This window comes from Falco biarmicus, chromosome 1, assembly GCF_023638135.1.
Source record: "Falco biarmicus isolate bFalBia1 chromosome 1, bFalBia1.pri, whole genome shotgun sequence".
Lineage (NCBI taxonomy): Eukaryota > Metazoa > Chordata > Aves > Falconiformes > Falconidae > Falco > Falco biarmicus.
The window spans coordinates 59,238,997-59,253,816 of record NC_079288.1 but is presented as its reverse complement, the minus strand read 5'-3'; the positions used below and the strand labels follow the sequence as shown (position 1 = coordinate 59,253,816).

The following is a 14,820-nucleotide window of genomic DNA, read 5'->3' as shown; positions in this document are numbered from 1 at the left end:
TAAGTTCTTAACATGACTCTTACTAATTGTATATTTAAGTCACTCATTTTGAAAATATCAGTACTGCTTGAACTGACTAGCAATCATCTGTGCTGTTCTATCTTGCTGCGGAATATACAGGGGTATTCACTGGATAGTGACCATAACTGAATAATGTCTGTAATATTATGTAATTTTCCTGTATAGGGTGAACCAGGTCTCCCTGGGCTTCCTGGACTCCCTGGGATAAAGGTAAATAAACTGTAGTCTCTGTTGTACTGGGGGGACACCACAAAGAGGGGGAGACTGCAAGAATGTGGCTAAAATAGACTTATGGTACTTGTGCTATATCTTCCGAGTCTCTGGTATCGAACTGGGGATTGTCACAGAAAGGTTTCACTTGGAAAACTGGTTGTCTGTGAATAAGCAAACAGTATAACTTACATTAGAATGTGAAGTAGAACATTGCATTCTAGTGCATTAAAAAATAGCCTAATAGAGAATTTTTATATATTTTTATTTAATGGAAGGGTCTTGTCATCAAAATTTTACTTGGTTTCCACTTTAATGTGTGCTTTCCAGTAACAGTAGTCTACTGAATTTACCAAGCCTACAGCCAGAGGACTGCATTAATTGTACACAGGCTGTGGAGAGCTGGCTCTGTCAAGAAAAACACTCTGTGCTCCATTACACAGCAGTGATTTCCACCAACTAGTCAAAATGTTTTAATAAGATTCTATTCAGTGTTAGCCGCAGTCCCTGACCTAATACCTGGTTTAGTCCCTGGCTTCCGGTTTGTCTGGGATCTTTAGGTAAGTTGATACAAAAGACATGTGGTTGGTTTAGCTCTAGCGTAAGTGGTTGCATTGGGAGTTGCAGACACTTGCACAGTTTGAGCTGTAACTGTATAATGCTGCACAGAGTGGATTCACGTATCCTGAGTGAATGCAGATTAGAGTGGTTGCTTCTCCTCTGTGGCAAAGGCTGTTCATTCAGAAAACAAAATCTCTTTGAAACTTTTTCTTTGCATTCCAGCACGGGCCTGTGTATACCTCAGGAGATAGTTTATATCATTTCTCCAATAACAAGGGGAATAAGTCAGAGGCCAAATGCTTGTCCATTTTGGTAGAATACTGGATTTAGCTCACGGAATATAACATTTGCAGTGGTTTTCTCAAGGGACCTGTGAATTGCCACAGTAGTAAAGCATAATGTCCCTTCTGTGTTACTGGTAAATTATGGGAAGAACGGAATGTGCATATGAAAGTTTGCATGTTGTAATACCTGGAAATATAGATCCCAGGGAGGCTGTTCATTTTCTACAAGGGCAAACTCTATATTGACTAATGAAGATCATGTAGGAGCAAAGTCCTTTGTGTGACCAAACTGTGTTTCTGTGAGGACCTTTGACAGCAATCCCTATGCTGTTTAACAGTGAGCAGAGGTAGCTCAGCTGGTCAGTGCCAGTGTCCTGGGGGCACTTGCCAAAACCAACTGGAGTTGTGGCTGGTCTTCGGGAATTCCATTGATGCAGACCATGCACGTCCATGCATATTATCAACAACTAAATAAAAAAGTCTGAGTCTGAGTATCTTGTCTGGGAAAATTATTGTTGTTAAGTTTTATTTATTGGTGGTACGAATGGGTTAGAAGGGCAGCTTTCAGGTTCATCCAAAAGGCAAGATGTGAAGTAAAAAATGGACAGAGCGTGGGAGTTTTGCTCAGTGAAAATTTATCTCAGAATTCAGTGGATACAGTGGAAAAGCAGTACAGTTGTTTGCAGAATAAAATGGAATAATTTGGTCAAATATTAATCCTTTAGGAGAGCGCTAGCTTCTATTAAAAATAGAAAGGGGAGAGTGATGGTTCAGTGAGGAAATTCTATCCAGTGCAATTTTGCATTGAGGTGGCTAGACACACCCTAGATGGTGACAAGTGACCTAGCAGAACATGCATAGGAGAGAGCAAAGCATTTCTGATCACATCAGACTTGCAGGGTGGGTGCTGTTTGATTCAAGGCATATGTAAACTCTGTTCAATTAAGAAGTCTACAGAAAAGCCTAGATTTTTCTGTCGTAGAGCCTACATCTGTGGCATGAGCAGTGGTAGCAGAAATTAGAGAATGGCTGGAGTTAGGATAGGGGCACTCATCAACAAAGAAAAAGTAGTAGTTTAGCCCCTTTTTCTCATCCTCTGTTTTAGCAAAATTTATGTATCACCACAGTAAAATAATGTCAGCAATTTCCAAGAACAACCTAAGTGATATTGAGAAACAAATTTCCAGTCAACTAATGTTGATTGAAAGCTACTGTGAAATAACAGTGACTGGATGAGAAACCTGAGCATGAAGGAAATCCATTTGTCTGGACTTGCAATCTGTTGAAGCTATCACGATATTACCACACAAAACTGAAAAGAATCTTATTTGGAGCAATGACTTTTTCTTTTTTTCCTCATTGTTCCATGTTGTTTGTTACATTTTTTTCAGGACTGCTGGGGTCTGTCCCTATCAGGACTTTATAAAACTCTAAGATATGTCTTTGCTCTTCTGTCTTAGTAGTGATATGCAGTGGTGGCATAATGCAAGACACAGCACAAACCCCACACAATGTCATTACAACATCTAGGAACTTGTTACAACGTGTAAGAAGTTTCCATAAGGGAAATGGATTACAGAGTTCTTGTGCATTTGCATGCCAGCACAGTAGCTGTCAGGAGGGATTTTGCAGGCTATTCCCAAGCTTTTTGAGATGGACATCTGGCAACTCTAGCAAATCACTAGTAGGGGCATGTAGGAGAAAGTGATGGGGCTCAGTACAATGCAGTGGCCATTTAATCTCTTTCCCAGTAGGAAAAAAAAATGAATATTCTTGTATTGCTGGTATTACTTTAATACTATTCTTTTCTACAGTATTGTTCTCTTCAGTTTCTGTGACATTATGCAGGTGTGCACATGCACACTCCAAAGTCTTCTATAGAATACTCTGTTAAGGTCCCTTACAGCTAAAAAGCTTTAGGGTTCTCATTGCACTTTTTGATCCTTCTTCAGTCCTATGTAATTCGAATTACAGAATGTTCTCCAAATTTGTGTCTTCCTGTGATGTTCTAGAAATTAACATGTTATATTTGTTTTCTGGCTATTTCCCTGAGTTATTCATAAAACACATTTCCCAAATGGATTGGAAAGATTAGCCCTAGGTGGCAAGTGCATCTGAAATGCATTAATTCCTGTAGATCAATGGATATAGCTTAAACCAGTGTTCAACTGGCCAAGTAGTCAAAGAACGGGGACATTATATATTCCGGAAATCAGATAAACAAATAGCAAAAGTTCATATCCATTTGATATACAGTAACATAAATCACACAGGTGATTTCAAATTAACAAACTAGTTGTCTGAGGATCGTGTTTACAGAGCTGTTATGTTCTAGACAGCTTTGGAATGGCTGGATGTTGATAGACAAATACATAGAGGCATCTTCAAGACAGGTGACAAGAAAGATGCAAGAGAAGACCCCATGTTGCCTAATTTTGAAAGAATTTCCTTCAGTATCTCTTAGTACTTCCACGTAATGAAAAGAAGATAGCATACAGGGATATTCTACACACAGGACACTCTTGAATGTGGTTCATCTGGTCTTCCCTTTGACTATTGCGTAAGCAACTGAAATCTCCTTTTCTTCAAATGTTAGCTGAACTATGAATTTGCTTTCTTGTGAATGAATCTCTCCACAGTGGCAGGCTGTGTTACGAAATGCTTTAGGTAACTGTGCACATACATGGCATTCCTTACAAATGCTACACCAGCCTGTGAAAACATAAATGCCATGCCAGGCAGTGGACCGTATCTTTCCAGCTACATCTCAGCTTTCTTCTCATGGTTGAAGAAGCTTCCCAAGGCATCCAGTCCAGTATGCTTGAACATGTAGCCAAACTACTTAAAGGATTAATAAATACTAATCACTGGGAAAGTTTCAGCTTCTTATAATGCCATTTCAATTAATTAATCAATGTTCCCAGGAACCTGTTAGAGCTTGGTTAAACATGATACTGGAGTCTGAATGAACAGCAACATTGGACGGACATGCAAGTATCATATCTGAATTCAGAGTATGCAGCAGGGTCTTCTATTACTTTTCTAGACCCATTCACTATGCACATACGGATGTCTTGGGAGTTCTTCCTGTTCTTTTTCATTCTCTCCTCATTGTCAGTTGGTGCCATGGAGGAAACACAAGCGCAGTCAGTTATTTCCAAGACAGTGATAAAGCTGTCTGTGACATGCTGGAGAAACGTTTCTCAAGCACCTGTTGCTGTTTAGGAATGGCTGGAAACTTAATGAGCCCCTGAATGTGTTCCACCATGTCACTTGGGAAGCAAGTAAGGCACCTAAACACGGAGTATTAACTCATTGCTCTGGTATCTCCCAACTGATGCCAAGCAGACGCAGAATACTTTCTATGAAACACAAACTTCATATATCTGTTTTATCTCATAACTTTCATGGGATGATAAATACAAAGCAGTATGATGATACATACAAAGTACTCACCGTAATGTAAATCATGTATACCCTTATCCATTGTAATGGCAGACATCTCTCAAATCCATTGTGTTGCATTTTCTGGCATTTGGGCAATACAGTCCTCAGATTCATCACTGAAATGGGAAGACCACAGAACACAAGCTTCTTCTCAGTAGCAGCACTTTATGCAGGATCTGGCTTTTCTTTAACATTTCTAGCAATTCTTCCTGTTTTTAAAACAAATACTGAAACAAATTTTGTGAGTGCAACTAAGTTTTTATTCTACCGTGTTCAAGGAAGCTGCTGTTGAATGGTTTGGCATGAGAAAAGAGAGGATGCTTAGCCCTTCTGCTTTTAGGATGTAGGAGAAGTTTTCTATTTTCAGATCCAGTGGAACTAGCTGACTCAATAGACTTGCCAGTATTAAGCATCTTGTATCTTTTTATTCAATTACTTTGGATTGACTTCCCTGGGACTGTGCTTGAGCAAGGTTTCAGAAGAACCTTGATAAGGACATGGACTTTTATGAAAGCAAAAGCAGTTCTAGTTTTCATCTGCTTTGTACTTAAATTTCTTTTTCTCTGTACATACTCGAAGATCTTATCCTGTGACTTCCCTAATTCCACGTGAAGACTGAAAAACTTGCTGCTCCACAGAATGTATTTTTTATAAGAATTGATACTCCTTTCATCCAGTGAGTTCTGTTACAAAAGAAAACTTTCAGAGAAAATGAGAGGCAGAATTTTCAAGCTGGGTGCATAGAAGTTACTCTCCTATTTAAACTCTTTCCTAACAGAGACTGACTGTTGTTGAAGCTCATGTGTTTAGATATCGGTCTTCTCATCTGGTAGCAAAATGAAAGGAAATCTGAAGTAAATGGTAGCTCCAAGCATTTCATTTTGGAGTCAATGTCATTCATCACTTATAGGGAAGTTCCTCAAGCTCCCCTTTCCCCCCACAAGTTCTTAGGAAGGCTGGGCAAATTTTCCTGATACATTTTTCCTTTTCCATATTTCCATACTTCTTCCAGGTTTTCTTCCTTGTTAGTGGCTGTTACCAGAAAACCTGGAGGGCCTATATCTCTCTGCATTTTTTCCAGAACTCAGATATTCTCGTGCAGGCTTCAGTTCATCATTACCCTGTAGGTCACCATACTCAGACCTCTTTCTAGCCTGAACTCAAGAGCAGGAAGGGACCAGCTGACCTTGTGACAGGCACCTCCAAATCCAGGATCCAGACATTTGCTGAACACGTTAATTGCAGCAATTGAAAATTTTGGGAAATCAGCTTCAAACCCTGCTTCATAGAAGCTTAGGTTTCTCCCTGAATTGCACTTTCCTGAGCTGATACATATTTTGAAATATTAAACTGTGAACTAATCTCCAACCTTTCATCCTTCACATACAGTGTTCTTAAGAGTGGGTCGTCTGCCTGAGCAGAGGAAAATATGCAGTGTAGTATAGGTCAAATACTGAAAAGTAGACTGGAAAGATGTATGTTCTGGGTGAAAAAGAGAACTGATCTAAAAAAAACAAGACTTAGTACCTGTGTTTGAAGGGCTTGTTTTCAGAAGTAGCTCTATGCATGGGTAGGTAAAATATAAAATTTTAAAAAAATTACACAACTGTGAAATTGATTTTCAGTATTCAGTTTCTAGAGTGGAAGTACATATACAAACATGTATCTGTATGGATGTAGCTATGTATCTAGCTTTGTTCATTCACTCCTAACTGTCTGGTTTCCATATGTTACAGCAGTAATTACTTGCATAGGGTAGACATGTAATTTCCCAGAACTAATTTTGAGAATCAAGGCCAGAAAATGAAATCACTGTTAACATTGGACAGTATGCATGTGTCAGGAGTGTGTACTGGCGCATTCTTTGAGATATATTCAGTTCTTATTAATCCATCAGAAACTATATCTTCGAAATCATGAAAGCTCTCATTTTCTTTCCTGGAAAAGGCTAAAACATAACTGAAACACTGGATGTTGTTTCCTCTAAAGCTATTAGTAACTGGAAGACTGAGTTTATAAAGTTCTATTTCACAGCATCTGTTTCATAGTGTATTTTAATTTTTTTCTTTGGGGAAAAAAAACCCAACAAACAAACAAACAAAAAACCCCCAATCCAAATCCAAAATTTTGAAAACAGCTGGATAATCTGAGAGTCCAATATTCTGCTGTATTCAGAAGTCAATCAATTTTGTTATCCAGAAAGAAGACTTGACATCAGTAATCTGAAAGTATTTCTGTGCCTCAAATACACAATTTTAGATGGTCAGAAAAGAGTGTGTGCAATAAAGTACTTTATATTTCAGAGTAGTAACAAAAAGTCCTTAGATTTGTCATCTAACTGTTTTCTAAAGGAAGCAATTTGGTGAAAGATTCTTCATAATTTAACAGTTCAGTCATCACAAAGAATTAAAAACAAGGCATTTTTTTGTAATTACATTAAACATCATTACAACAAGTGTTTTTATTCTAATTCTGAGAAGCAGGTACCATGCTGACTTGAATTATAATTAGCTTTTAAATAAGAAGTCCTTGGCATGACTAATACCTGCAGAATTAATCAGTATTACTGGTTCTGTTAACACCTTCCAAAGCAGCATACCTTCTAAGCAGGAAGAACTTAAAAGGAATGGGAATATTAGTCTCACTAAAAAGCAATAAATGTCGTACAAAGTAGGGTATGTTGTGAAGCTTCAGGGTTTTAGCCAGGTTGTAAGGTTTTACTTCTCTAATTCTAAATGAATCATAAAGGCTAAACATGCATCTGGAAATTCTAAACCAGAATGTTTTTTCTAAGTTGAGAGAGTGATTTGGGAGTAAAGATATTGTTTCAAATGCGATGAGTGAGCCAGACAACCTGTTTTAACTGGTCATTTCTGGAGCCAATCCTGAACTCTTACAAAAAGCTTTAACAAAGACCTTATAAAATGGGGTTAAGGTTTTTTAACAGATTTCCTTTTATCTTGCCTATTTCCTTCTTATGAGCTGAATACTGTAGTCCTCCCAACAGCAAAATTCCGTTGGACATCAGGTTATATATAAAGTCCCTTTAATACTCTTCACATTGAGAAATTATAAGGTGCCATTCTCTCTGACTTGTATAGTCTAAGGCCAACGGAGTTTCTGAAAAATTGTCTCACTGGAACTGAGTGCCATAGATGCAGGCAGGACATAAGTAAGCACAGCTTCATCAGTTGCCATGGACTGCTCCATTCCAGTCTCCTGAGAATTTACCCCTTGTGCCTCTCCAGAGTGGAAAAGTTGCAGCATTTTGGTTAGATAGTAATCTCAGTAACAATGTCTGAGGGCAGAAGATGGCAATTTCTGGGAAATCAACACAGGTAGCAGTGAACCAAATCCAATTTATTATAATTTCATAGTTGTTCTACAAATTGCCTTGCATCTGGGTTATGGGTTTGGGGTTTTTTTGCTAGGTCTTCTTCTGTATAGCATCACCTTTGCAGGATTTTTTCAGTAGAGTTAGGCAAGGAAAGGTTATCAGACTGTTTTTGTTTTAAATATGCCTGGAGTGAGTCAGGGTAACATTTAAGACAAGCATACCTTGGTTTCTTGATGTGATTAAAATGAGAACCCTTCCATGACAGTGCTTGTCAGAAAGGATACTTTGGGCTTTCCCAAGATCTATGACTCTTGAGTTTGCAGGCTGCCCCATGCTGGATGCAGGAATTTTGGGAGAACCATTAGACCTACAGGCAGGAGTTTGGAAGCTCCAAGCCTGCCCCCAGGTTGTGTGTGGAAGTATGTCAGGGTTCTCCTCCAGCCCGCACAGCTAGGTTTTCCTTGTATGAAAACTGTGAGATGGACCCACATTAGCAGAATCCTCCACAGGAATTCTGGATGTTTTGGCATGGTTTCCCACCCCAGAGGTGTGCACACGGGAGTCCTGGCCTTGGAGTGTTCAGACTTCCAAGTAAATGCGAGGGAAAGGTGAATCCTGGCTCTGTGGCAGACCTGCCAGTCAGCCCTGGAGGCGCAGAGCTGCCATGGTCCCAGCACTAGGGCAGACACTGAATAGAATGTTTCAGGACCAATAAGCCATGTAATAAAGGTGAGAGTCTGACATTTAAACTTCTCTAACTAGTTCTAGTGCATAGCACTAGATAAGGATAAGGATCGAAATGACATTGTTCCTTGCAAATTCATGGTCTAAAAGTTGGTTTAGTCTCATTTCTACAGCATAAAGAAAATAATGCAGTAATCTGATGTAGAAGGAAAATAGTAAGGTGGTCATGAGACTTTAAAAATTTGGGTTTTCTAAGAGCTGTTGCACAATTTAAAACCATAAAGGGAATAACTGGCTCGTGTGTTTTACAGTTTTAGCAACAATGAAATATTTTATCAGTTACTTCAAATATTTTTATTTACCAAAGTAGGATAGTAATTTCAGAAATGGAAGCAAATTTATTTCATTGTTACAGAAAAGTCCATGGTTTGGGTGCTTTTCTGCAGCACAGCTTTTCTTTTTGGCAAACATTGATCTGGATGGGAAAATGTGTGTTACATTCATTAGAAGAATAATTATAGAAGGAAGATCCTTCTGTGGGAAACCCGTGTATCCAACAACTGCTGTTCTCTACTGATGGGTTGTATCAGCATAGAGCCGTGTATTTCAGGCACTGAAAGTGGGCTGGGTCCTTCTGCAAGAGCAAAGTTTCAAATACTTTTGTTGTGTGTGTCAGTTGTGCAACGAAGGCTAATTCTATCTGAATACAGTATGAGAACCACATTGTTAGTAGACATTTGCCAAATTAATGGTGTTTAAAACAGCAATTATAATTGCAAATGGAATTTCAGCTGTTTCACCTTTTTTAAGTGAAAGTCCAAGTTTTAGCCAATTACAGGTTCTATGAAAGTTCAAACAAGACAGTGACCGTGAACCATGTGTCTTAGGGTTAACCTCTAATATCTAAGCTAACCTCTGCCTCAGCCCATAAAAGCTTTGATCACTGTGAAAACCAATTTATGAATATGTATAGATAATAATCCTCATTAAAATTTTACTGTCCTCTGAAGTAAATTACAGGCAGCTTTTTTACTATTAAATTCTGATACAGCTCAAATTGCAGTAGGTGTACAGCAGGCTTTTTTCTTTTTCATACATTTTATGATAAAAGGTGAAAATTAACATTAACAAGGTTTGTGAACAGTAGTATATCATTTGCTGTCTGACCCACTAATATTTCTACAGTTGACAAATATTTGAGGGTGAAAATGAACACACATAGAGGTAATCTTTTAGTCTTTTAAAACAGTAACATACCAAGCCATTAAAAATTATTAAAAAGAAGAAATCACTCCTGTAAACTGGAAGCAATTTGCAAGCTTGTTGATTTTTTTTTTTTTTTTCTAATACGAAGTTGCCTGTGTTGTATGGTTGATACAAATTGCTCCAAGCCCTAACAGCAGGTGAAGTTTGAATGCTGAACTTCGTCTTGTTGGATTTTCTTTCTAAGCAGTTGGATCACTTTCTAAGCAGTGATTTTGTAACTGTGCCAAAGGGTTGAACCAAAATGCACAGAGTCATCACTTGCTGATGGCTTTCTATACAGCTGCCAAACTGTATTTCAGATGGGGGAGTTCCCTACTCTTCTTTCCAAACCTACCTGTTTAACTCCTCTTTCTAGATTTTGTGTTCCCTGCCCCTGCTTTAGCAGGCAAACAAGCTTGTGACAGATTTTCACTAAAACTTTGGGTTTATTGTAAGAAGTTGTAGTGAGATGTTTAGGGAACTATTATAAATCTTGGTTACTTTGATTCCTTCCATTCCTCTCAGCATTTCACAGTGGTTTGGGACAAAGTCCTGGCTCATTTAATCAAGAGACATAAGATCAGGAGGTGTTTGTGAATCCCAGAGCTACAATATTGTCAAATCAAAGTGCAGTCCTAAGCAAGCACTTAATTTTGCTTTCCTGCAGCTACCTTCCAACTAAATCATAGATATCATATATTTAAAACAAAACCTAAACCCCTTAGTCCTTGTTTTCCTAACTGCATTCCTCTATGGTTCTAACATCATGTTTCTGTGATGGACTAATCAGAATGGTCTCTCCCTTGCTTTGCATAACAGGGACATCTGCATGCCTTACTGAGAGAAAACTGTTTTCTTTACATTTCACACATCATTGGCAGTGCTAATTTTGATAGATTGTCTATTTTTTTTTCCTATCTGAATGGCATAAAGGATAACATTAAGTAGGAAGCCAGCAATATTTGCAGAATATAATTGCAGGATACAGTAGGTATGAGGAATGGGCATTGCTTCTCATGTAAATGTTTCTCTTCTGAGTAATTGAGACAGAAATGCCAGACACAAACCTGAGGTAACAGTTGTTACCTCCAGTAACTTTGAATGGTGCAAAATTATGATGCACAATGAGCATTTTAGTTAATGTTTTATGCTGTGGTTACACTCAAGAAATTTGAAATTAAATTAGAGAGGTCACAGTTTCACATTGTCCAGACTTCTTGTCTTTTTACCTAGAAACTTAGTTCAGATGGCAAATCAGATCTGTCTTTTAGTCTACTTAGCCTCACCAGCACGAGATAGAGGGAGAGTTGCACATTTTTCTTAATGTAGCCGGGTCTGAACTATGCAGTTTGTGCAGTAAGAATAAGTTTAATGTGTGATAAGAATATACTCTTGGATCATGTTCAAGTTGGCATCTACCATAACTGCCACATCCTTCTCAGCAGAGCTGCTACTCAGCCAGTCTGTTCCTAGTCTCTGACACACCGCTTCTTCCCCTCCACATTTGATAATGTTTTAAAACTCTGTTTCGTATAAGATCTGTATTCTACTTATGCTAATTAAGCCACCAGCTTCTCCCGTTATCAATTTCACTAGATATTGCAAAGCACATTTTTCTTGTCTCTTCAGAGATTTTGGGGGAAGGTGGGACCTCCTTTTGGACCTTGACCAAAAGTGTTCTTTTGTGGTATGCAACTGGTATAGTCCTGAGCAAAATGTGAGAATTTCACACAAAAGCTGGGCATCAACCTCTGAATGACACTTCTAAGCCTTACCACTGAAAAGATTGAATCATGTAGTCACTGCACGTTTGTTCTTCCTGAAGTCATAATTAGCTGGCCAAGAAATTAGTCCCAGTAAAGTCAGTATTAAAACAGTCTGGGGCTATTGAGTACCTTCTTATTCTAAAATAAGTGATTGAAGCTGCATTGTTCTTCATCTACTGACATTAAAGTGCTTCCATCTGCAATGACACCCTTATGTTAATCTTGCTGATGTGCGCTAATATGAAGACTTGCATAAACTGTAAGGTTATTTTCCCATAACAGCAAAAAAACCCCATGATTGTCTGTGACATATTTGTCTTAGTTTATTTCTTTGTTATAATTTTTTGAACCATGGTCAACTGGACCTTTGTGCTAGAAAACTCATTATTTTGTTGTATTTTTTGATACTCTAAATTGAGGTCAGTGAGAGTTTCCTATGGCTCTCTGTATAGCCACAGGAAGGATTTCTCTGGTTATAGGTTTGCTAGAGACCTTCTTTGCTTTGTTAATGATGTTAATGATGGATTGCTGATGACAGTGCAGATGAATGTGCAAGAAATCTTCCTAATTTGCTTACCCCATGCAGTTTACCTGCATTTCTATGGAAGCGAAGAAGTGAAAAGAAGAATTATCCAACTGCTTATATTCACTGTCTCTTTATGTTTTCAGTAATCATGTCAATATAGGTTTATGACACATGTATTTTAGCTATTTGAAGAGGCATTTGATAGGTAATTTTAGTTATTAATTTCAGGGATATTGTTAAAAGGCTAATAAATAAATCTTTATTAATTGGGGTACAGTACTGATTTTAAGATTCACCATAGCTTGTTGGGTACATCTTCTTCATTCAAATTTATGTGAAAAAAATGCAAGATTAAATAGCAGGAAGCCTGGTCCACAAGAGTTTGTGAAGGAAAACGTATGGCTTATTAATCGTCCGCGATGCCCCTTCAGGCATAAAGATGAGTAATAAAATAAGTCCTTACTCCTCTGCTTAATGCTGCTTCTGCTACAACTTAGCTTGATTCCTGCTATTTGCCTGTTACATTTGTACAAATGAATGGGCAGGAAGGGGTCGGAACAGAGAGGGAACAGGGAGAGCTGTGGCTCTTTCCCAGGTGTTCACATCCAGAGAAGTCATCAGGGTATAAAGAACTGAAGAATGAGGAGGGAGAGTACCATGGTGCTGGGAGTCTCTGACTTGGAAGGTCACTTTTGATCTCCATTTGGGGGATGCTGCAGCTAAGTACCTCCCTTGTAAAGACATTGCAACAGGACCATCTGGCCTCTTCATTTGTCATTGCTTTGTCATACCCTTACCCTGTCTGCCTATCTATTCACATGCTGCAATAGAAAACTATCTTATAACACATGACTAAAATGAACTGTCCCTTTTTAAATTTAAGGAATCACTTAGAACTCCCCTCCTGTCTTCAGACTTATTTTGATATTCGTTTGATATATTATGTTATAGTCCAGGTTGCATATTAACAGTTGCTAACCTCACAAAAATGATGTTTGACACCTCCATTTGCATTTCATGTGCTGTGTGATGGCTAGCTGCAAGAATTCATGCTTATGAATGTTACCTATGATGAAAAATACGTCTGTGTAACTGCTGCATCACAGCTGGAGAGCTGTAAGCAATACAGGGAAAATACTATCCAAAAGAAACTTGTGTTACTGTAATTATATACTGCAAAATAAGTAATCTAATGTTCCTCTCATATTGATTTTTAAAGGGTGAACCAGGTTTCATTGGTCCACAAGGAGAACCTGGGTTGCCAGGGCTACCAGGAACAAAGGTAAGAGTAATTGGCCAACACTCCAGTGGAACGTCCTTAGAGCCAATGTCAAATTCAACTTCCTCAGCAAGTAGTAGAGACTGAGACTGTACTAGTGGAGGAAAATGTGGAAGGTTCATGGACCAGTGCTATGAGATATGTGTCTTTTACCGATGCCGTCAAATAATGTGAAGGCAGATGTTACATCCATTCACAATTTGAGTTCATCCATTGCCTTTGCTCATGTTAGCATGCCAAAACTTGTTCAAGAGGCATAATATGTATTTTTAGAAAAAAGCTTGAAAGTGTGTGGAGGTATTAGAACTTTGATATTGTAGACCAGACTCTGAAATTACAGATCCACTAAACCCATATTTATTTATTTCTTCCTGTGGGTTTTTTTTTAGCCATTGTATGGCAAAGTTAGAATATTATGAAACCTACAGTCTCAAAGTTTGGGAATCTTTATTGCAGTCCTTTCAGAATAGGGGAAAAATACCTTACAAATCCCATTTCCATTTTGAAGCCCTCTTCTTTTGCCTTCAAGAAGACTGTATTTACTCAGGGGACAGTTCCCCAACTCATTTCAAGTCACAGTTGAACGTGAAAATGTTTTCTTCTGATGGTTTGGTTTCTTTGGTCATGCTGAGTTGGTGTTGTGCTGAAGACCACCTAGTATTTTGTGATATATTTGTATCTCTTGCAATAGGGTGACAGAGGAGAGGCAGGCCCTATTGGGAAGGGTGAGCGAGGTGAACCTGGAGTTCCTGGACCAAAGGTCAGTATGATTTTATGTTGGAAATGTTTTGCTAGCTTTACACCTATGAACCCATCTTTTTTCTGCAGAAAAATAGAACAAAACATTGGTGAGTAAACTTTTAAATGAAAATTCTGTCAAATACTCCAGTTCAGTTCAGAAGACAATAGCAGTTTTGTGTTCACAGCTGTGGAACTGCTGTCTGAATCAACTCTTATTAGTTGGAAAGATACTACCTACATACACTGTCACAGAGTTAGCCTAATTCATTCCAGCTAAAGTCCTGACCTCCAGGTCCCTAACTTTCAGCATCGAACTTCAAACTCTTTGACCAGTGAAGCTATTGAATGCAGAGAAAATCCATTTTGCATGCTGTTTTCTAACTCTGTAAGAAAAAGATCATTCTAACTACATTTTAGCATTGTCTTAATATTTTCCACTGCGTCAATACCATCAGTTTTCCTTTTCTGGTACATCTTGAAAACAGTAGGGCAGATTCTGTGCTCCTTGGCCAGTTAGTTTGTATTCACCTGAACTGCTGGGAAAAGAAGTTGTGGTAATGCTTTATTTTAAGCTCCTTATTTTAGGACATTTAACTATCTTCTCTGTCTCTTAGCTATCATTTTTCAGGAGCTATGGAATGACATAGGTCATTCCCACAAACCAATGTTAACGATGTCTACTCTTTACTAATGCCAATACTACTTTTCCTTTGAAAGGA

General features: G+C 38.3%; 1 protein-coding gene across 1 annotated transcript in view; it reads left to right on the top strand.

Moving 5' to 3' along the window:
• The window catches only part of COL25A1 (collagen type XXV alpha 1 chain), a 319,468-nt gene that overhangs the window by 270,781 nt on the left and 33,867 nt on the right, over positions 1-14,820 (top strand). The window contains exons 18-20 of the mRNA XM_056359942.1: positions 187-231; positions 13,301-13,363; positions 14,052-14,120. Coding sequence (XP_056215917.1) covers positions 187-231; positions 13,301-13,363; positions 14,052-14,120 — 177 coding nt within the window. The remainder of the gene's footprint in view (positions 1-186; positions 232-13,300; positions 13,364-14,051; positions 14,121-14,820) is intronic.